A 21,796-nucleotide genomic window follows, 5' to 3' on the forward strand; every position below is an offset into this window, starting at 1 on the left:
TATGGCCCGTGGCCCCAACCCACAGCCGAGGCTGACGGCTGCACTGTGCTCTCTGCAGGGGTGACCTGGCAACCCTGAGCCTGCGGGCAAGACGGCAGGCTGGGTGCTGCCCGGAGCCCTTCTCCCCAGCTTCACGGGCCATGTTGTGCTTGATCTCAGTAGGGCCAGATGACACCTGCCACCACCAAGGACTGACGGCTGCCGCACTTACCTGAAGTTTGCGGAGCTGCTTGATCACTTCATCCCTAGCTTTGTTTGCAGCCTCGATTTGAGCTTCCAGGTCCTTCAGGTCTATTTCCATTTTCTTCTTTGAAGCCACAGCAAGGGCCCGCTGTTTCCGCTCATCCTCCAGCTCAGCCTCCAGCTCCCGCACCTAATGGACCGTATGGGTTACGTCTGGTCAGACCCAGGTGCCCACACAGGACCGGCACATGAGGGCTTGGGTTACTCTGGAGAGGTGCTGCCTGCCACTGGGCAGTTATGAGTGTTATTAGCAGTTAATTTGTACAGAGAGATCTTTAACCACCACCACTGGTACAAACCGTTTCCACCGACCACAGCAAAGGCACGTAAGGAGGCAGAGCTCACGGTCTCGGTGATGCAACGAGACTGGCCCACGTGCCCAGAGCAGAGTTCTCGGGCCAGCACCTTGCGGGTGGGCCAGCACCCCGTGGGCAAGCCAGCCAGGATGCAGACCCTCCAGCCCCCGTCGGGCCTTCAGGTGACACACCCTGCTGAGTCCATTCTGAATTCCTGACCCACAGAAACTCAGTTAATGCGTGTTGTTTTAAGTCACTAAGTTTGAGGTAATTTGTTATCTAGCAAATAAATGACTAATAAAGTAAGTATTAGTGGACTGCAAATAACAAAGCAAAATTAAATCTATCTCAGATCCAAGACTTGATACCATGAACTCCAAGGGACTGAGAAAATATCCACAATTAGTTTTTAAAGTAAACTTTTAAATTAGAAGTTTAACATGCACTCAGGAAAGTATATAAATCATAAGTGCCCAAGCAACTTCTTAAAATTAAAAAAAATGTAAATACCTAGAGGTTTCCCTTTAAAGAGTGGCTTAATGAGGACGTGTGATCTGACCTTCGGAATACTCTGAATCACCTTGTCAGGTACATATTGATTCTTCCCTTTATCGATACTCATGAGACTCACAGAACTTGAACCTGACTACATGTCCCTGGAGATTCCACTAAGGGCTTTTCAATGGATATCCTGGCTTGTAAGTAGCAGTGATATTATCTGAGAAATAGGAAATCAAAACCAGTTGTATTACATTTTAAAGAATAAAATTATCAAAAAAAATTATCAAATGACCAAATAAATTTCCTCCAGCTAATATGTTCCAATGTGAATGAATAAGATATTGACCCAGAACTGGGCTTTGAGAACAAACCAGTTCCTGTTCCGGGGGCCACTCTTCCATGACCTACCTGTTTAATGAGCAGCCGCTTCTTTTCCTCGTTCTGCTCATCTCTGGTCTGCAAGTCCCTCTCGAACTGGGCCTTCATGGCCTGCATGTTGACCTCCAGGCGAAGCTTGGCGTCTTCTGTAGCCTGAAGCTCATCTTCCAGCTCTTCCAGCTGGGTCCTCATTTCCTCCACCTGCTGTTCTAGGGCCCGTTTGGATTTTTCAAGTTCATGAACCTGGACCACAGGAAGCACAGGGAGGGGATGACCCTTGGTGGAGGGACAAGCAAGGACAGCAGTTCCTGTTTATAGGCACCCCACCCCCCTATGCATCCTCCCCTCCCACTGCAGCTACACTAGTCCTCATTTCAGAACGCGCCATCTGAATGACAGGCCTGATTTCTTTATTCACATGAGCTCTAGAGTCTATCAGTTACTCTCCCATGACCTTGAAGCCGAGAGAGCTTTAAAAGCCATGAATAAAAAGCGTGGTGTCAGGGGAGTCGCCTGTTGACCGGCCACTGTGTCTAACACAGTACATCCCTCCTGCTGTGGAAGAGGTCATTTGTATTGAAAATGCACATGTGGAGACAACGTACTAGGTGTGTGAGGCCTGCCAAGCAGGGTGCAGTGAAAAAGGGGTTTGACCTTTCTCTGCGCAAAGATCCCCACCACACACGTTTACTAAGTTCTCGGTGCCAAGCGCTGTGCTGGGTGCTCCCCCTTCACGTCCCCTCTGATCCTGGAGACGATCCTTAGGCAGGCGTGCGCAGGTGCTATTATGATGTGTCCCTTTGGGGTTCACTGCCATGTCAGTTCTCACGCGGGCAGGAGAAGCCTTACGACGTGAGGAGGGCCTGTGTCTCTTAGTGTCTGGCACTCCACAGGCACAAAGGAACGCTTGTGGAATGAACGTGGGACTGTCGATTGTTCTAAAGAAAACTAATGTGGAACAAGAAAACGGAATCGGTCGTGGAATTCTCTCTCTACATTTTACTACGTAATCCTGGCCATTTCTACTCTAGGAGGCCTCTTCTTGTCCACGGGGCCGGTCCCCAGGCTGTAGGAGACTCAGCAGGGAGGTAGGACAGTCCTTCCTCCCTTATGATGTGGCCAGAGAGCCCGTGTCCCAGGAAAATGAGCTTTTATCTTTAGAGAGGACTTTACGCCTTTCAGAGCACAGCCGCAGCTGCTTCATGAAACAGGCAAGTATCACGTCCATTTGACAGAAGAGGAAACGTAGGCTTAGGCAGGTTAGATGGGAGCTTGGGGGAGAGTCAAGCCCCGAACCTGTTCTGATCCCCAGGCCTGGGTCCCCATCACTGTCCTCAACACCTCGTACACTAGGGGAGGGGGGAGGGTAAATAAAAATCCCAGCAGCTCCTGGGGGAGGCGTGTGCAGTGGGAGGACGAGAGGGTCCCCCCGGCTCCTCTCCAGCTTCCCCACTCGGTGCAGGAGACAGATCCCACTACCCTCAATCTGAGGGGACTTCAGGTACCTGCGTGTGATACACCTGAGGCTCAGGAACAGAGAAACCCTTCATTTAAAGGACGCCTGTCGGGATGCAGCTTAGGGCGGGAAGGGCCTGTGAAAGCGACAAGAACTCCCCGCCTGGCTTTGGCACAGGTAACCGGGAACAGACTGCAGAAAACCTGATGGCTTATCCTGGGAGTCCTTAACCCCCTAATTACATACAGGCCAAGACACTCCTGGCCCGCTTCGCTGTAGGGCTGGGCCTCCCCAGAGTCGCCTGCCTGCCCTGAAGGCACTGGTCCCCGGGACACTCACGTTCTTGCCCACGTCGTCCTTGGAGCTCATCAGGTCCTCCATGTCTGCCCGCAGCTGCTTGTTCTGCCGCTCAGACTCTTCCTTGGCCTCCAGGGCCTCCTCAAGGGCACGGGCCAGGGACAGGGCTTTGGTTTCCTTCTCTCTGGCCTCTGCTTCGGCCCGGTCTCGCTCTTCCGCGTAGCGGGCAGAGATATTCTTCTCTTCTGCTAACAGCTACACGGGATGGTGTTGGGAGACAGTAAAAATCGATTTCAAAAGCAACAGAGACTCCTCATTTGCTACGTGCTTGAATTATTGCTAAGAATATCAGGCGTGTTCTCCTGTTTCCTTCTTTATGTTGGTCTGCTTTTTCCAATTTTGCTATAAATACATATTGCTCTTAAATAAGAAAGGATTATTTTAAGCCGAAATGACAAAGGCGAGGGCTTTGCCAGGAGGAAACACGTGTGGCGCTGGCCCTGGAGCCCAGGGGTGGGGAGCGCTGGGCACCCACCTGATCGAACTTCTTCTGCTTCTTCTCCAAGTTGGAGACGATCTGGCGCTGGTGGTCCAGGTCCACCAGCAGGTCATCAAGCTCCTGCTGCAGGCGGTTCTTGGTCTTCTCCAGCTTGTCGTAGGCCAGGGCCTTCTCCTCCAGGCGCTGGCTCAGTGCTTCCACGTCTTTAAGGAGCTTCTTCTTGGCTTCTTCCAAACTTTCAATTGTCCCCAGGTCATCATCTACTTTCTTCTTGGTATCTGTCAACTGAAGGAAAAAAGATCACGATTAAAGAACTCAACTGGATTTCACACTTGAGGAATAAAGATAAAACTTATTTTCAGTATTCTGTCAGAAGAAATAATATAAAGCAATACTATGCGTCTCTGAGCAAATGGATCTTAGACCATAAATGTCTTCGCTAATCATCTATAAAAGCATGACTGGATTGGAATTTACATAGTGGACACAGTCCGAGGGTCTTCACCTTGCTCCCAACAAGACCCAATTAACTGTCCCAAATGGAGTTGAAACCACCCAGCAGGGCAGGGACGTCAGCTGCTAAACACACACACTGAGGCCACACGGCGTCCCGAGCGGATGCACGCACCTGGGCCTGCAGGGCCAGCACCTGCTTTTCCAGGTTCTTCCTGGCCTCTTCCTCCTCCTCCTGCTGCTCCTGGAGGCTGTTCTTCTCCTCCTCCAGCTGCCGGATCCGACTGCTCAGGTTCAGTTTTTGGCGTGTCTCTTCCTGAAGAAGCTCCTGTTTATTTTTATAAACGGTCAGTACTTAGGTTATGGTAATCACCCAAACCACAATGCCTCTGTTAAAAAAACCAGAGTCTCAGTGTGTGCGAAATACCCAGTGATATTAACAAACAAGTGATTTTAAAACACACCTGATCATTTAACAAGTGCCCTTAGTACAATATTGCTTTAAAGTTGTTCACGAGGGAATTCTCTGGCAGTCCAAAGGCTAGGACTCCGCGCTTTCACTGCCGAGGGCGTGGGTTCAATCCCTGGTCGGGGAACCAAGATCCCGCAAGCCGTGCAGCGTGGCCAAAAAACCCAAAACAAACTTGTTCACGAGCAATGGCAGCGTCACCCCCCCAGGGGCCCAGGCCAGGGACCTGCGAGCTTCCCTTTCCCACATCTTTTATCACTCCTGGAATCCTTTCCTGTTTCTCTCAGGTCAGCGTTAATGAACGAAAACCATGAGAAAATGTTTAAAATGGCCAGCAGTGCACGAATGTATAACAGGACCGCTGCCTGGTGAACCGTACCCCGGTGAACCGCACCCCAGGCAGCGCCCGGCCAGACAGCAAGAGCCGCCTACCAGGCACCCACACATGCCTGCCAGACACAGGAACCGCAGGCTCTAGATATGAGCTCAAAGGTGAGTTCCTGAGCATCAGGGCTGGTTTTGGTGCAAGATGGTTGAAAATAAACGTAGAGCAGAATGACTCCCCTGGTGGCACAGTGGTTAAGAATCCACCTGCCCATGCAGGGGACACGGGTTTGCGCCCTGGTCCGGGAAGATCCCACATGCAGCGGAGCAACGAAGCCCATGTACCACAACTACTGAGCCTGTGCTCTAGAGCCTGCAAGCCACAACTACTGAGCCTGCACTCTAGAGCCCGGGAGACAACTACTGAAGCCCGTGCGCCTAGAGCCTGTGCTCCACCACAAGGGAAGCCACCGCAATGAGAAGCCTGTGCACCGCAACGAAGAGTAGACTCCACTCGCCGCAACTAGAGAAAGCCTGCATGCAGCAACAAAAACCCAACTTGGCCCAAAATAAATAAATTTATATAAAGAAAAAAAAGTAGAGCAGAAAATCAGAAAGAGGTGATAAGAGGGCAGTTCTGGGAATAGCATGTTTCACCAATTTACAGATTACAGAAACAGCAGAGTTACTATTAACACTCTACCCCCGGGGGAAATACCTGTGTGTCCTGGAGTTGAGACTCAAGACCAGCTGCGTCCTTGGCAAACTTAATACCCTTTTTCTCTGCTTCTTCTAGAAGAGTTGAGACATTATCCAATTCATTCTGCGAGGAGGAGTGAAAGGTTATGACTCACTTCAGCAGCAGACAGAGAGAAGAGTGGTGGGTTCTGGACCCTAAGTGCCCACAAAGCGAGCATATCGTGGGGAGGAGGGGTCAGCCTCAGCTGAGGAGGGCTCACCACCGAGAATCTGCCGCCCCCGTGAGCAGGCCCTGAGCCAGCCACCGCAGAGAGCCTCCACCTACGGCCCGGACAGGGAGGCTTAGGACGGCAGAGCCCACACGTGGGGGGCGTTCTCCTAACTGGCTTGCTATCTTGTTTTTCAGCGTCAAGAGACAAAAATTATACCGAATCCTCTGAAAGAGTGGCTGCTGTCCTATGTGAGGAGGCTCACGATCAGCAGGTGTTTTATTTTAACCCTTTTTCACACGAAGATGCACCATCCCTATACTGGGGGGAGGTGGGTAGCGGGCGCGAGTGTAATTCATTTTCTTAGAGAACTTGAAAACTTTATCACACAGATTCAGATAAGTTTAAATTCTAAGAGTCACAGCCCACAGTTCTTTTTAAGCTGAAAGAAAATCTGGTATGATATACTTATCATGAATATGTAGCTATTTCTTATGGTCAGATTTTATGAATAATGTGGTAAAAACATTTTTTTCTTTTTCGTGTTTAATTAATGATAGCTCTAAAATACCTCCCCCCCTAGAAACCCCCATGGCGTAAGACCGTCTATGTCTTTTGTGGGGACAGTGGGTCGTAGACAAAAGGAACAGGAGCTGCCCTTCGTTCTAGTCTGTCCTCTAGTCACGTGAGCAAAGGGAAGGCACACGGAGGACGTTTCTATACTTGAAACTCAAGCTGATGGCATTTGTTTTTCCTCATTTTAGCAATGCCCTTCAGAGATCCCCCCACTTCATCAGTCTTGGCAGCAGCGGGGCGGGGAGGGCTGTGGACTCAGCAGAGCCCAGAGGCAGGCAAGCTTCTCACGTCCTCATCCACCAGACTCACCCGGGGGGCGCTGTGAGCTTCAAGTGGGAGAGCGACACGAGGAGCCTAACGTGGACCTGAGGCAGCCCGGGCGCCCCCAATGTCAGTCCCCTCCCCACCCCGCCAGACACTGGGGGCGACGTCCAGGAAAGGCTTTCCAGGCCTACCTGTAACTTATTCGCTTTCTCGGCCAGTTCCACCCTGAGTCTGTCTCCTTCCGAGACCTTGGCGTGGAGCTCCTGGACCTGGGCGTCCAGCTTCTTCCTCTTGTGCTCAGACTCGGCCTTGACCTGCTGCAGCACTTTCACCTCGCACGCCAGCTCCTTGTTGTCCGTCTCCAGGCCCTGCTTGTTCTTCTCCAGATTTGCCTTGAACTAGGAGAGAGAAGGGAGGAACACTTCACTCGCAGTTCTACAACAGAGGACGCAAAGGGCATGGCTTTGGTGTCCGGAGAACCGTGCTGACACGGAGTGAGCCTGCAGTCGACATCTGTTGCATAAATGAAGGAAGACACCTGCTGTTCTCGGAGTGTGAAGACTTCTGTGGGCGGAACACCCCTGTACACCCCGCTCAGGGCAGCAGATACAGTATGGGGGGGCGCTGGCAGCACCGCGGGGGGCCAGCATGTGAGAGGCGGAGGCGGGAACGATGAAGCAAGGGCAACGATGTGTGCGGTGCCTGAGACAGACTGGAGGCGGGAGGGGCAGGGGGCAGGGCACCAGGGACACCCAAAGGGCCTGGCGGCTTCTGGGCAGCAGGTGAGCGAGAGCAGGACGTGCAGCTGCTGAAGCTTTAGAGCTCAGTCATCAGGAGGAAGAGAGCTATCAGTGAGAGGAATATGTGATTTAAAAATAAAATCAGGGGCGCCTGGCTCCCCCAGGCCAGCACTGTGCTCTCAGAGAGCGGCCGCTGCGGGAGCACCTGGACCCCCGCGCTGCCCACCGACGTGTCCCTACCCTCTTCGCCTGCTCTAGCTGCTCCGACAGCTCCTCCAGGGCGGTCGCGTGTCTCTGCCTCATGTCCTGGATCTGAGCCTCGTGGTTCTTCGTTTCCTCCTCGAGAGCTTTCTTCAGCTCTGCCACTTCTTGTTCACGTTTGGTGCTAGAGAAACATAATTTTAGAGGAAGAAGCTCAGAATTAGTTGAATGACTAAATTAAATGCACATTTTTAAAGTTCTGCTTTTGTTTGAAACATGACATGGATTCCAGGAGGCTGGCGTGTCTGTTACTGGGGTAGCGGGAAACCTTCCAGAACCAGCATGACCCCCATTCCACATGCGACTTACAGTCGAGACACGGTGTAATGTCCCTAAGGGTCTTCGGACGTCCGGGGCAGCCTGGGTGTATCACAGGCCAGGCACTGCTTAACACAAGATGCCAAAATGCCTGCCACAGCGCCAGCAGGCATTTCAGTAAAACCGGAAGAGGGTAAATCCCCAAAAGGGCTGGTAAAGGCTCATCAGGCGGGACACTGCACCCCGACAAAAGTGGGGCTGAGCACCACCTTTAATTTAAGCGCACAGCTTAACACTGAAACCAGTTAAGGTAAATACCACTCCTGCCGAGAGCTGCCGTAACACCGAGAGCTTAGAGAGCAGTAACTTTCCCATCATTCTGCAGCACAACTCTGGCAAACTTGCTCTAAAACCCGTGGCCAGTCAAAGCAGTGACGTATATGCTGATTGCTGTGTGGGCGCACTTTCCTCTACAAGGAAGCGAAATCTAGGGGCTGCGACCAGCTGCGGCAAAGAGAAAAGGGGCCCAGGTGGCTACTAGCTGCGTGGTGGCAGGTCACCAGACAAAGGGAGCCACCAGAGTCACGGTGGTGCAGCCTGGCTCGGCCACACGTTCACTGGAGACGAAAGGCGTGCGGGGGTCTGGCCTTGTCCTCTGCAAGCTTCCGTGCAGAGGAAGGGATGGATGCTGGAGGTGGGGGAGGGGCACCGGCATCCAAGCATCAGCCCGACAGGACAGACTCCATCGAGGTTACTTCAGTTCACCCCCCATCTACCAGATAGCAACACCATTTCCCCTGACGCATCGGAACTGCAGGCCATCCGACCCCTTCACCAGCAGAAGCAGGGAGTGCTGTGTTGGAGCACATCCACGGTTTTAACCAATATGCACATACTGGACTTCCCTGGCGGTCCACTGGTTAAGACTCCGTGCTTCCAATGCAAGGAGGGTGGGTTTGATCCCTGGTTGGGGAACTAAGGTCCTGCAAGCCGTGCAGTGTGGCCAAAAAAAAAAAAAAAAAAAGCGCATATCATTGGTACTTTTTTTTTTTTTTTTAAACAAGAGTTGAAGGGAAGAAGTGAGCAGAACCTTTTTTTCTACCGTGGTTGAAAGCTCAGCTGAGAAAGGCTATTTCAACCAAGTCTAATCATTAGACTGTGGGTTCCAGCCCACAGTTCAGTGGTTTCCAGATATTTAAAAAGCAGGTATTTTAAAACCAAGGCCAGGACTTAAAACTGCTAAAAGCAGAGCTGCTCTGTGGAGGCGGGTGGGAGGGCTCGGGTGGCTCTGCGGGGACACACCCTCCCGTTGCCCTGAGGCCCTGCGTGTTAGCTGGCAAAGTCCCTGGCACGTTATCAGGCTCACCTCCTCCGCTTCTTCAGCACTGAGCGCTCCGGACACCCCCGGTCTGACCTCAGCCTGACGGCTCGGCACGGCTTCTCTCCAGGCCCAGAACCTGACGGGCACACGCCCCTACCCTACCTGCCTCTGTAAATGACCCCTACTGCCCTCGCCTTGCTGCAGGCTTTCCCTTAGCCCCCTTCTCGGGGGCAGGCTCCCCTTCCCACCACGCACAGCCTGGGACAGGTGGCAGGGGTGTGGGGGTGCGTGCGTGTGCAAGCAGCCAGGTCTACCCGCCAAGGCAGCCTGGGGATTCCTGGGCTGGCCTCACGCGCCCGGCAGCTTGGGTCTTGAGGAGGGAGGAGCCGGTCGGGAGGCCAGCAGGGGCCTCGGGCAGCCCACCTGCTCACCGCTAGTTGCGCGCGCTCTCCCGGGACTTCCCGTGAGTCGTGTCTGGCTGCGCTCGTCACTTTCCTCTTGCCTACGCTCGGCGGCTGGCCCGTCTGTTACGTGGGTACCTGCACTCACCTGTCCTTTTGTCTTTGTGGACACGGGCCTCCTCCTCGTCTGTTTCCTCACCACTGTTCATCAGACCAATTGCTGCAGCCAGCAGATGCCCAAACAGCCCCATCTCCTCCTGTTTCTGTGTCTGTCCCCTCTAGCCCTCTGGTCCCTGCGCCCCCCTTACTTGGTTCAGGTGTGACTCTCCCTCCAGCCAGGTGTGCGTAACCTGGGGCTTTTCTGATCACACCTCCCTCTGTGCACCTGGCTGGGGTGCATCCACCCGCCCTGTGCTTTCTACCTACAGGCCGGTTGGTTTCTAACCACCAAGATTTTGTTACTGTTCCACGTGCCACTGTTTCCAGGAGGGAGAGAGGATGCTCGAAGTGACAGCATACAGGAAACACCCCACTCCCCGAGGACGAGCATCTCTGCCCTGCCCCCACTCACCGCAGTTCCTGCTGAGCTGCCGTGGTGTCCAGCGTGTCCTCAAGCTCTGTCTTCAGAGCTTCCAGCTCCTCACTCAAGTCCCTCTTCTGCTTTTCCGCCTTGTTCCGCGAAGCCTTCTCGGATTCAAAGTCTTCCTGCAGCTCAGCAAGCTGGGCTTGCAGCTCTCGCACGACTTTAAGCGCGTTGTTCTTGTGCAGTGTCTCGTCGTCACCCCTGAGGAGACACCCGGGCACGGGAAGCGCTCAGAGCCGGCGCCCGGGGACTCTTCCCACAAGGAGACCCTGAGACACCACTCCCAGCCCACGGCCCACGGCTTGGAGGCCCAGAGCTGGTATCAGGATGGAGTCTGGGTCCTGTCCAAAGGGCTAATAAAGTTCTCCGTGAAAAGGTAGGACCATCTCACTTTAATGATTATTATATTTAAAAACTCCCTCTCAAGCAAATGTTCTTCTAGTTAAAACACTGCTCAAGGTAGCCGTCTTGTCCGTCAGATTGGTTCCAGCCCACGGCAAATGTGCAAATTCAGAGAAGTTCTTGGAACAAAGTGGAAGCAGACCCGCCACCTTCACACCCTCCACTCTACGCCTCCTCTATCCTCTGGTGCATCTTTTTGCTCACGTGTGATTTAATGTGGGTGGATGTTCTGACCGGGGATGGGTGGGAAGTTTGAGATGAGGGAGGGGAAGCTGACACATGGGAGAATTTTAGTTCTGGGTCTCAGCCCTCACCTCTGTAAGTGGCCGAAGAAAGACTAACAGTGACAGAGGCAGAGAAGAATTTCTGTTATAAGATTTTCTTGATTGTGATAAATTATAAATTAAACTGAGTCCTATGACCATGTAACCAAATAGTTATTGGTTAAAGAAATGAAATGAAATATTAGCATAAATGAATTTACTATATATGACTTACATTCTGTAACTGAATGGTTTAGGACTGAGTAGCCAATCGTGCTACAAGAGGGGGGAATACTTCTGAAAAGCGATTTCCTCTAAACTTCTAAATCATATTGAAATTAATCTGTAACGTACAGAAATCAGAGCATTTGATATGGTTAAAACTGTTGGTTCAGGTGTGAATTTTCAAGGATTTCATGATATGACTCGTGATTTTTAAGTGTAAATACCAAGAAGGATTGATGAGATTTTCTGGCTGCCCCAACACACATGCTCCCTGGTCTCCCAGGCCCGTGTCACACCCAATGACGAGGAAGGCATATGTCAGTGTCCCGGGGTCTCTCTGTCGGGACCCCCTCCAGCCACATGCCTAGCGCAGACCTGGCCAGGGCGCCCTGCAGCTCCTCCTCCTTCTTGGCCACCTGGATCTTGAGCTCGTCAATCTGCGCCTGGAGCTCGGCGATCTGGTCCTGCAGGTCTGTGGTCTCACCGTCCAGTTTCCTTTTGGCCTTTTCCAGTTCCTGGCGGGTCTTCTCCTCCTTCTTTAAGCGCTCTTTAGGGCAAGAAACAAGAAGCCCTTCAACACACTGAATGTCACTCCATATGGACAAATTCAAAAAGTAAACTGATTAAAGTTGAAAATTAGCCGTTGCATTCTAAAGCACGTCGCTGCCAACCGCTCCATCACCTGAAACCCATCAAGATCAAACCGAAGGCGAGATATATTAGTAGGAGGGTGGGATTTTCAGGAAGAAACTGGGAGGATTCTAAGGACATCCTTCCACAGGGAGCGGGCCCCCGCTCTCAGAGCCAAAGTGACCTGGACCCCGTGCTGTGCCCGGGATCACAGAGGGCTGGGCAGAGGCGGGGTGGCATGTGACTCCTGCCCCCCCGGCTCCCCTTTCACCGGGAATCCCTGGTTTGAACCCAGACTGCAGTTCCTGAGCCCTGAGGGCGAGAGGGCAGAGTGTGGGCATCTCTCCCGCCCGCCCTCTGAGTCCTGCAGTGATTCCTGAATTAGGGCGGGGATGCTTCCCTTCACACGCTGTCCTCAGCCGCCCAACAGTCAGGTGAGAAAAGGACAGGCCTACCTACCCTTCCCAGAAGAATCGCCTACAGGTAAGAATGGTTTATGGAGAGAATTTCAGGCTGACAACAACAAGGACAACAAAATCCTAAATATTGTTTTAGAAACCACTCATTTTCTCCCCGTTATAAACGACCACACGACGGCAGGGTGTTAAGAGCCAGGTTCTTCCTCCTCTGTCGATGCCAGTCTCCAGCTGCGGGTCAAAGGGAAGGTTTTCTGGGCTCTTTCCCACTTCCACCCTCTTTTCTTATTTCTTTTGCAGAAGGCAGTGATCCATTTTGCAAAAATCCTAGCATTTGCTGACATGACTTGGGCCATCAGAGTGAGACACTGCTACCGTGCACAGAGTCTCCTGTCCCTGTCAGGTTTTGTGTCAGCAGCTGTCCCTTTGTGAAGGGAAACCTAGGCACCTCGACGCAGCATTTAGATTAAACATGTACAAATTTAACGGCCTGTACAGCTCAAACTTAATTTATGTCCCAACTGTGTCCACCAAAGGGCAATCTACTTTACTACAGGACCTAACTTTAAAAGTTTAAAGATAATCTAGTGCCGTTTGATGACACTAAATACCTGGTGACTAGGCAAATGACGACACCATATAAGAGGGCTATTTTAATAGCTGAACCCAAACTGATGAGCGGTCCCCATGTACACTTCCTATCACAGCATGTTCTGATTTAAGTAGAATCTAAAGGCTCACATGTCCTAGCCCTAAATTTCTCTAGCCTCCAACACTCACCTTCTAAGTCTGAGATCATCACTTCCTGCTTATTCCTGATCTTGGCCAGGTTTTTTGCCTTTTCTTCCTCTTCAGCCAGCTGAGAGGAACACTCAGCAATGCGATCTTCCATGAGTTTCTTTTCCTGAATAGCAAAAACGGCTTCAGAAAAGGCATTCAAAATGACAAGTGGGTTTGGTTATTACTTAGAAAACAAGTAACGTTGGCACTGTCACCCCCAGCAGACCGTATATTCCAAAAAGGCAGGAAAAGGAGGCTCGTGACCCTCCAGAGCTTCGCCCGCCCGCCTGGCCTGCAGTCCCGCAGTCCCGCAGCCAGTGCTGAATGTATTACCGCCCAGATGGGAACAAGTCGTCGGTGAGTGTCCAAAGGGCACAAAATGTCCACGTTCAGTCATCTCAGGGATTAAAAGGATGTTTGGTGGATTAAAAAAATTAAATAGTTTCTGTCTTTAGAAATCTATACCGACTATAAATCTGTAGAGACTTAGAAAACTGAATAAATGAACTTGAAATCTTGAGAACTTCCTGTTTGAAGCCACTTTCAGTGAGAGCATTGACACAAGTATTTTCCATATTCTAAAAGCAGCTCTTGGACTCCCCTGGTGGCACAGTGGTTAAGAATCTGCCTGCCAATGCAGGGGACATGGGTTCGAGCCCTGGTCCAGGAGGATCCCACATGCCGCGGAGCAACTAAGGCCGTGCACCACAACTGCTGAGCCTGTGCTCTAGAGCCCACGAGCCACAACTGCTGAGCCCACGTGCCACAACTACTGAAGCCCGCGGGCCTCGAGCCCGTGCTCCGCAACAAGGGAAGCCACTGCGGTGAGAAGGCTGTGCACCTCAACGAAGAGTAGCCCCTGCTCGCTGCAACTAGAGAAAGCCCGCGCGCAGCAACGAAGACCCAATGCAGCCGAAACTAAATAAATAAAATACATTTATTAAAAAAATAAAATCAGCTCTTAAATGGAAATAGTCTCTTACTTTGATAAATTTGGAATTTTGGTCCTCGAGAAGCAGAATCTCCTCTTCCATCTTCTTGATCTTGGCCTCTGCCGTCACCTTCTCCAGCTGCAGTTTCTGGCGAGCCCCCTCCTCCTCGTCCAGCTGCTCCTCCAGGTCCTTGGGGAGAAGAAGTACATGTGGTCAGTCTCCACACTTTCTCTACGAAATTCTACACATGCTAACAAGCAAGGTCAAACTGAAAGGCCAGTGTTTGATTTTCAAAATGGCAGGGTTATTTTTAAACATATAGAATGTAATTATGTGAAACAGACACTTGTGTCCACTATAGGTTAAGTACAAAGTGGGTCAGTCCTTCTCGAAGCCAACATGGAAGAATGGAGCAGCTCTGAAAAAGAGCATTTCTTTTAAACCAGCGGTTTCAGGAAAAGGCACAGATGTGATTTATATTGAAAAGACCTGTAGCAAAGTGTTATTTATCGTACTGAGGAACTATGAACATACTTCAAAAAAGCCTTGGTGATTAAAAGCGGGTACATTTGTAAAATGGGATAATGTGTAGTTATTAAAATCCATACTTTAGAATAGTAGTAACACAGGGAAGCTGAATAATATAGTCCAGCTACATCAAACACACAAGAGAAAGACAACTCAGAAACAACCATGGAAACAGTACAGGTTGGTGAGAATGGACCGTCTCAGGTCAGGCGTGCCGTGCCGTTCACAGCACGAGTGCATCGCCAAACTGGGTGGGATTCCAGAGTTTACACATGGTTTTCCTATAACAAGCTTCTCTTTATTTCATACCCTACATTATTGTAGCTAATAAACATATGCATTACAGAACAGAGTTGTACATACAAATCAATATATGGCCAGTTTAAGAAATTTTCAAGGGACTTCCCTCATGGCACAGTGGTTAAGAATCCACCTGCCAATGCAGGGGACATGGGTTCAAGCCCTGGTCCAGGAAGATCCCACATGCCACGGAGCAACCAAGTCCGTGCACCGCAGCTACTGAGCCTGTGAGCCTAGAGCCTGTGCTCCGCAACAAGAGAAGCCACCGCAAAGAGAAGCCCGTGCACTGCAACGAAGAGTAGCCCCCGCTCGCCACAACTAGAGAAAGTCCGTGCACAGCAACAAAGGCCCAACGTAGCCAAAAATAAATAAATAAATTTATTAAAAAAAATTAATAATAAAAGCCCATAAACACAGAGGTTAAAAAAGAACTTTCAAGGGTAATTTTGGCTAAATAATTTATCACGGCTGATTCTGTAATGAAACCTCTGCACAAGATTAACCTTTTTTGTGAAAAACTTCAAACACACATATAAGTACAGAGTAGCATGGTGATCCTGACACAAATGCATCAGCCCAAGCTTAACAGGCATCAGCTCATGGTCAGCGGTCACTTCTAAACCCCCAGCTTCTCCCTCCTCCACTGCGTTATTTTGAAGCAAATCCCAGACATTATATTTCACCTGTAAACCTTCAGGCTCTATCTCTAAAAGATGAAGACCATTTAAAAATACACTTGTTTGAACTGGAATCCAAATAAGGTTCACACGCTGTGATTGATAAGACCCTTAAGACTGCTTTAATCTCTAGGTTCTCTCAAATTTCTTTCTCCTCCCTTTTTCTCACCATTTATTTGTTAAAAAAAAAAAAACCAAAAGGGCTTCCCTGGTGGTGCAGTGGTTGAGAGTCCGCCTGCCAATGCAGGGGACGCGGGTTCGTGCCCCGGCCTGGGAGGATCACACATGCCGCGGAGCGGCTGGGCCCGTGAGCCATGGCCGCTGAGCCTGCGCGTCCGGAGCCTGTGCTCCGCAACGGGAGAGGCCACAACAGTGAGAGGCCCACGTACCGCAAAAACAAAAACAAAAACAAAAACAAAAAGGACCCCACAGGTCATTTGTCCTACAGTTTCCCAGAGTCTGGATTTTGTCCACTGCATCCCTGCACTGTACACTCCTAAGGTGACAAAAGCAGTGAACAGTGGGTCCAGTGTAATTCAATTAATAAATGAATCCACATATATCTGTTCAGAAATATATGCAAAAAAATAATAGGGATTAATGGGAGGATGGGTGGGAGGAGACTTCTAAGTGCGATTTTATATTCTCTGGGAATCAGGGAATTAATATGGAATCAGGGAATTAATATTGAAAACAAAACAAAAACCGAAAACAGCTCTAGTAGTTTTTGGTTGAAAAGGAGACAGATCAGAAATCCCTGAAAGCCTCATTTGGCGGGGGGGGGACCGGAAAGGACAAGAGACCAACAAGGTTGGGTTTTCCCAAGAGCCATGCAGTTAATATAGAATCTCAGATATTCCATAAGAGGGGGAAAATATTTAATAATAACGTTACCATAAATATTTTATAATGTGTTTGCATTTACAATGGAGATATTAAGAAAACAGTGCAAAGACCCAGTGAAAGAGTCTAGAGTAAAGGTTATGAAGATGGAAAGTATTGAAAAACAAAACAGGCAAACAACAACAAAAAACCCTGTTCTTACAAGGAAATGCTTGTTTGCTAAAGAGAGTAATGCAAGCATTTCAGGTGAAGTTGCTAAAACGTGGAGCGTAAAACAGTAGGTTGGGGAGACTGGAGATGACTCTGGGTGTCCTTACCCTGTGTGAGTAAAATATTATCACTGAAATGACCACATGCTCTGAAACAAAGAGAAAGTCAAAATGGAAAACGAATTTGAAAAGGATACATGTATAACTGAATTACTTTGCTGTACACCTGAAACTATCACACCATCGTTAATCAACTATACTCCAGTATAAAAATAAAATGTTTAAAAAAAAAAAAGAGAAAATCAAAACTGTTGATAATACCACCAGAACTCACTATTATTGGTGACTATTATTCTAGATCTTCTGTACGTCCCCTTATAAAAATCATACAGTTTGTAAGTTATATACTTTTAGTTAGACCTTACTGTGTGTACTCTTTTGCAACTCCCCTTACTAATGTATTATAAATACCCATAAAAATAGACATCTTTTAAATTTATAACTGTATATTATTACCGTAGTTTAAGAATCCCCTATTGTTAGATAATTAGTAGGCTTCCACTGATTTATGCTTTAAGTCCTAGAACTAGAATTGCTGGATTAATGTGTACTTTTTATAGCTTCCGTGATATTTTGCCAACCTATTATGGGATACTGGAAAGCTGTTTGTGTTGAAGAATGGAGAGGGCCTGGACAATTTACTGTATGGGGTATTTGCCAAGGAAATAATATGGTATCTTTTGCGGTTCTGAGAAATGTCTGAAATGTCTGTGCTTTGCAAAGATCAGCCAAGTGGTGGGGATAGAATCCAGGGAGAGATCTGGAAGGAAGGAAGTTTGGTGCTGGACCCATGAGGCAGTGGGGGCAGATACAGACACCCTGACACTCAAGGCCACACTGGATAGGCTGGGGTGGGACTCACGGAGAACGAGTCTCAGGGCACAGGCACAATCACTGTCGTCTGCATCACTCACCTGGGTGTTCAATCAGAGAGAACCGCGCTTCGTGTGAGGACAGCTGGATCTCAATAAGAAAGTAGCTACCAGCAGGAAGGGCTAAGTGTTTTATTCCGATTCCTGGCCACCTCCTGCGTCAGCGCTGAGCATTTATTATGAACCACACCACCTCGTAGGTGTCTCTAATGGATGGAGTGAGCAGTGGAATTATTGAGAACACAACGAGCAAACTCCGTCCCCGCAGACCCTGGGACGCATCCTCTAAGATGCCACAGCAGAACATAAAAACGATTCCTGTTCAAAATAACAAATCTGCGTTTGGAGGAATCTATTATGTGTGTGCTTCGAGTGATCTTTTAAAGGGGTGGGGGGGGGGTGGGGAGAAACGACTTATTACTTAGGCTTCTGTTGCTCCTCAATGGACACAAGAATCCAAACCCAGAGCCTCTCTTCACTCAACAGATCCATCTGGAAAACCCCAACTATAATCCTAAATGAAGCTTATCACAGATACCTGGATGTGTGCTTGCATTTTCTTCTTCTCATTTTGGAGGATTTGGTTTCTTTCTTCTTCTTCTTCAACCCTAGACTCCAAGTCATGGAGAATCTCTTCTAATTCCTGCTTCTTAGCGGCAAGTCTTGCCCTCATCTCTTCTGCTTCAGCAAAGAGCTCAGTCTCTGCTTGTAGTTGCTCTGCCAGGATATTCTTCTCTTCTAGCAGCTGCAATCACAGTAAAGCGTCCGGTGCTATGACTGGCCGGTTGTGCACAAGAGACAGTCACTGGGACTCCAGTGGCCAGTGCAGGTCGCCCAAGAAACCCGGAGTTAAAAATATATAACGTCACTCGCAAAATTTTCAAATATATCTTCGGCTCTAGCAAAATAAGCTGGGTGAAAACTTGAGACAACAGAAACAACGAAAAAGGTTATCCTGAATAATACATATTAAATTCATGCTATTTGAAAGAATTCCCTTTCTTACTATTAAGGTAATTCACAGAGGGACCAAAGAATAGGAGGAGAAATATTATACGAATGCTATGAAGTTCATGGTGACTGAAGCCATCTGGTATCAAATGATATTCTGGCCTCTACTGTTAAAACTTTTTGGCCCTGAACACATCAGTCCTATCACTGTCAACTACAAACATTTCCTGAGTCTCTGCTTTGTCCGTGAAGCACGGCTCCCTGAGAACGGGATGTGGACTCAGGACCACCGTGGCTGGAGAACAGGCAGCGGGGTGCCTTGTACTGTCTCATCCTTTTACTTTTTTCTAGGTCCCTTGTGAGCAGTCACAGGAAGGTGCTAATACCAGGAGAAGTGTCACCGGTGTTAAACGCACACCTGATAGCAAACTTGATCATCTGGGTGTCCAAAGGGTGACAAAGGCAAAAATGCAAGAGCTCAAGCTGATTTCAGTTTATATATACCCCAATGCTTGGCCTAATACATCTGCTACCTCTATGCTCAAACGTCTATAAATACACATCAAGTAAGATGCTGTTTATTTGGAATTCACTGGGTGGGTCCCTATCCGCGGGATCGCGCGTCTTCTTTCAGGGCTGCGCGGGAACCGGTGAGCGTACCTGTTGGTGCTTCCTCTCCATCTCCTCCAGCTCCCCTTCCACCTTCGTCTGCTTCTCCTTCACCTTCAGCAGCTCTTCGTCTTTGGCCTGGAGTTCCTCCTCTTGGCGAGTGACTTGTAGGAGCGGCTTCACCTACGTTCACGACATTGAACGCTGACCGTCGCACCCTGCGCCTCCCCGCCCCCGGGCTTCTCTTGGTCCCGTGCGCGCCACCCCAGGGGGAGCCGGGCGCCCACCTTGGTGAAGACGCGCCACCACTGCCAGTGCCGCAGCTTCAGGTACGCGGCGCAGTTGCGCTGCAGCACCTTCAGGGCGCTCAGCTGCTGCTGCTTCTTGGCGAAGGCCCTGAAGAAGAGGCAGGAAAACCAGTTAAAGAAAACCGTGGTTTTGTTTTTGTTTTGTTTTGCTTGTAAACAACAATCAGTTATTCCTCACAGTTCTGGAGGCTGGGGAGTCCAGGATCATGGCCCCGGCAGAGTCCGCGTCTGCCGAGGACCCACTTCCTCACTGACAGCTTCTTCTTGCTGTCGCCTCACATGGGGGAAGGGCAAGGAAGCTCTGTGGGGTCTCACTCGTGAGGACACTAAGCCCATGCGTGAGGGCTCCACCTTCATGCACTAATCACCCCAAAGGCCCCACCTCCAAACCCCATCCCACTGGGGATCAGATTCTGGCGCACGAATCTGGGGGACACATTCAGGCTACAGCAAATAAGAGAGAACTGGCTTTGACAGCTGCTGTCACAGGAGACTTCCTAGAGGGAATGTTCTTTACGGGCTGGGCTGGGGATCGGGGACATGACCACGTCCCTGCTGGATGGCGGGCCTGCTCCGCCCACCTCAGCTCTTGTCACGGGACCTGGCACTCTGTTCACAGACGCTGCCGGAAACGGCCCCTGCCACCTACCCCCAGACACACACGTACGTACGTGCGCGCGCGCACGCGGGTGTGAACAAGGCCCTGCTCTCCCCCTCCCTTTGCTGCGCTCCTCATCCATCCTCTATTAGATACTCCTTCCTTTTTGGATATGTCACAGGAGAAACATCCCTCTTTCTTTCTAAGGTGCCCTTTCTCCTCCTTCCCTCCTGGACTGGACCTGCAGATGCTCCTGCTGACACCTCTCATCTACAGACGGGCTCAGAGAAGCCCTCCCCGAGGACCCACGCTGAAGCAGGACCCCTTTATTGTCTGTCTTGGCCCCTTGTTTGTATCCTTGTTTAGAACGTGTATCTGCTTACCTGGCTCTCGGTCCCACAGGACAGGGACCTCAAGTCTCCCGCGCTCTCGTATTTCTAGCACAGAACACATGCTTATTAGCACAAGCACACACTCTAAGCATTTAATACATGATTTCCCACTTACTTTCTGGCTAAGTAACCTCTGCAAACAGCCTGAAAGAAGATAATGATATCGGTAATTTTTAAATCTCTTTCTTCCTCTAAGTGTGCCAGAACTCCAGCTCTGAAAAATATCTTGCTCTGTCCGATCCTGTACAAGTTTGGGTCCAATTCTAAAGCCCGGATCTGAGAGAGAGAGAGTCTGTTTGTTATTTTTGCTACAGGAAAGATTGTGTCAACAGCCCACGAACCAGAAAAATCCAGAAGAGCTTACCATGCGCTCACAAGCCTGTTTGCCATCCATAAAGCCCTTAGGAATAGCATTTGGAGTTAGGATCTCGTATCTGTAAGAAAAGCAGCCGAAAAGCCTTTTGTAAAAATCTGTGGAAATGTTTACCTACTATGAGTTCTGCTTCCCCTAAGAGGCAAGGATATGATGGGCAATCATGTCGAATGAAGAGTAAAGAAATGACCAGCTGATAATCTGAGGTTTTCTGCAGATCTAGTTTCTATCTCTTAAAAGCAGCAGCAAAATGAAAATGCACTCATTTCTCCCAAGTCAGAGACCATGTTTAAGAAGTTGTGGTGGAGAGGAATCAAAAGCATGGTGATTTTAGAAACTTTCTGTTTTTTATTTCCCACAAAATGTCCACATCCTCAAGATGCAAGCAGAATCTGGCTCTTTGCGTGCTGAGTCACTGTCAACTTGTAGGCATTTATTAGATAACAGAGAAGGCTGTAAGAGCAATGCTTGGAGGGCCTCTGTTTAGAACAGAAGGAAGGGGACTTCCCTGGTGGCGCAGTGGTTGAGAATCCACCTGCCAACGCAGGGTACACGGGTTTGAGCCCTGGTCTGGGAAGATCCCACATGCTGCGGAGCAACTAAGCCTGTGAGCCACAACTACCAAGCCTGTGTGCTGCAACTACTGAAGCCTGCGCGCCTAGAGCCTGTGCTCTGCAACAAGAGAAGCCACCGGGATAAGAAGCCCACGCACCGCAACAAAGAGTAGTCCCCGCTCACTGCAACTAGAGGAAGCCTGCGCACAGCAATGAAGACCCAACACAGCCAAAAATAAATAAATTAAAATTAAAAAAAAAAAAAAAGCACAGGAGGAAGTCTCAGGGTGACTCAAAACAGCACTGGGCTGGGCGCACATATGTTCACCGACCTGCACACTTGAGGGCTGTGCATTTACTATATGTGTGTTATACCCAAGAAAATAAATTTAGCACAAAGACAGTGGCTGTATTAAAAGATGAATCCTGGCTACTTCAACCAACTTTGTGTTTTGGATGCTAGTTATGTTCCATTTTCTTCTATCAAATAAAAAGTGAAGGGCTTCCCTGGTGGTGCAGTGGTTGGGAGTCCGCCTGCCGATGCAGGGGACACGGGTTCATGCCCCGTTCCGGGAGGATCCCACATGCCGCGGAGCGGCTGGGCCTGTGAGCCATGGCCGCTGAGCCTGCGCGTCCGGAGCCTGTG

General features: G+C 49.7%; 1 protein-coding gene across 6 annotated transcripts in view; it reads right to left on the reverse strand.

Annotated features, from left to right (window-relative positions):
• The window catches only part of MYH10 (myosin heavy chain 10), a 135,060-nt gene that overhangs the window by 11,448 nt on the left and 101,816 nt on the right, over nucleotides 1-21,796 (reverse strand). For all 6 annotated transcript variants that reach the window (XM_027131025.1, XM_027131020.1, XM_027131023.1 and 3 more), the window contains 17 exons: nucleotides 20,588-20,657; nucleotides 20,339-20,499; nucleotides 19,213-19,321; nucleotides 18,977-19,108; nucleotides 17,904-18,110; nucleotides 13,928-14,065; nucleotides 12,945-13,068; nucleotides 11,494-11,665; nucleotides 10,217-10,429; nucleotides 7,645-7,789; nucleotides 6,856-7,062; nucleotides 5,635-5,739; nucleotides 4,299-4,451; nucleotides 3,707-3,955; nucleotides 3,214-3,426; nucleotides 1,449-1,661; nucleotides 212-373 (listed from right to left, as the gene is read on the reverse strand). In XM_027131025.1, coding sequence (XP_026986826.1) covers nucleotides 212-373; nucleotides 1,449-1,661; nucleotides 3,214-3,426; nucleotides 3,707-3,955; nucleotides 4,299-4,451; nucleotides 5,635-5,739; nucleotides 6,856-7,062; nucleotides 7,645-7,789; nucleotides 10,217-10,429; nucleotides 11,494-11,665; nucleotides 12,945-13,068; nucleotides 13,928-14,065; nucleotides 17,904-18,110; nucleotides 18,977-19,108; nucleotides 19,213-19,321; nucleotides 20,339-20,499; nucleotides 20,588-20,657 — 2,773 coding nt within the window. The remainder of the gene's footprint in view (nucleotides 1-211; nucleotides 374-1,448; nucleotides 1,662-3,213; nucleotides 3,427-3,706; nucleotides 3,956-4,298; nucleotides 4,452-5,634; nucleotides 5,740-6,855; nucleotides 7,063-7,644; nucleotides 7,790-10,216; nucleotides 10,430-11,493; nucleotides 11,666-12,944; nucleotides 13,069-13,927; nucleotides 14,066-17,903; nucleotides 18,111-18,976; nucleotides 19,109-19,212; nucleotides 19,322-20,338; nucleotides 20,500-20,587; nucleotides 20,658-21,796) is intronic.

This window comes from Aethalodelphis obliquidens, unplaced genomic scaffold (assembly GCF_003676395.1).
Source record: "Aethalodelphis obliquidens isolate GAN/ISIS:26980383/991018 unplaced genomic scaffold, ASM367639v1 scaffold38, whole genome shotgun sequence".
Taxonomy (NCBI): Eukaryota; Metazoa; Chordata; class Mammalia; order Artiodactyla; family Delphinidae; genus Aethalodelphis; species Aethalodelphis obliquidens.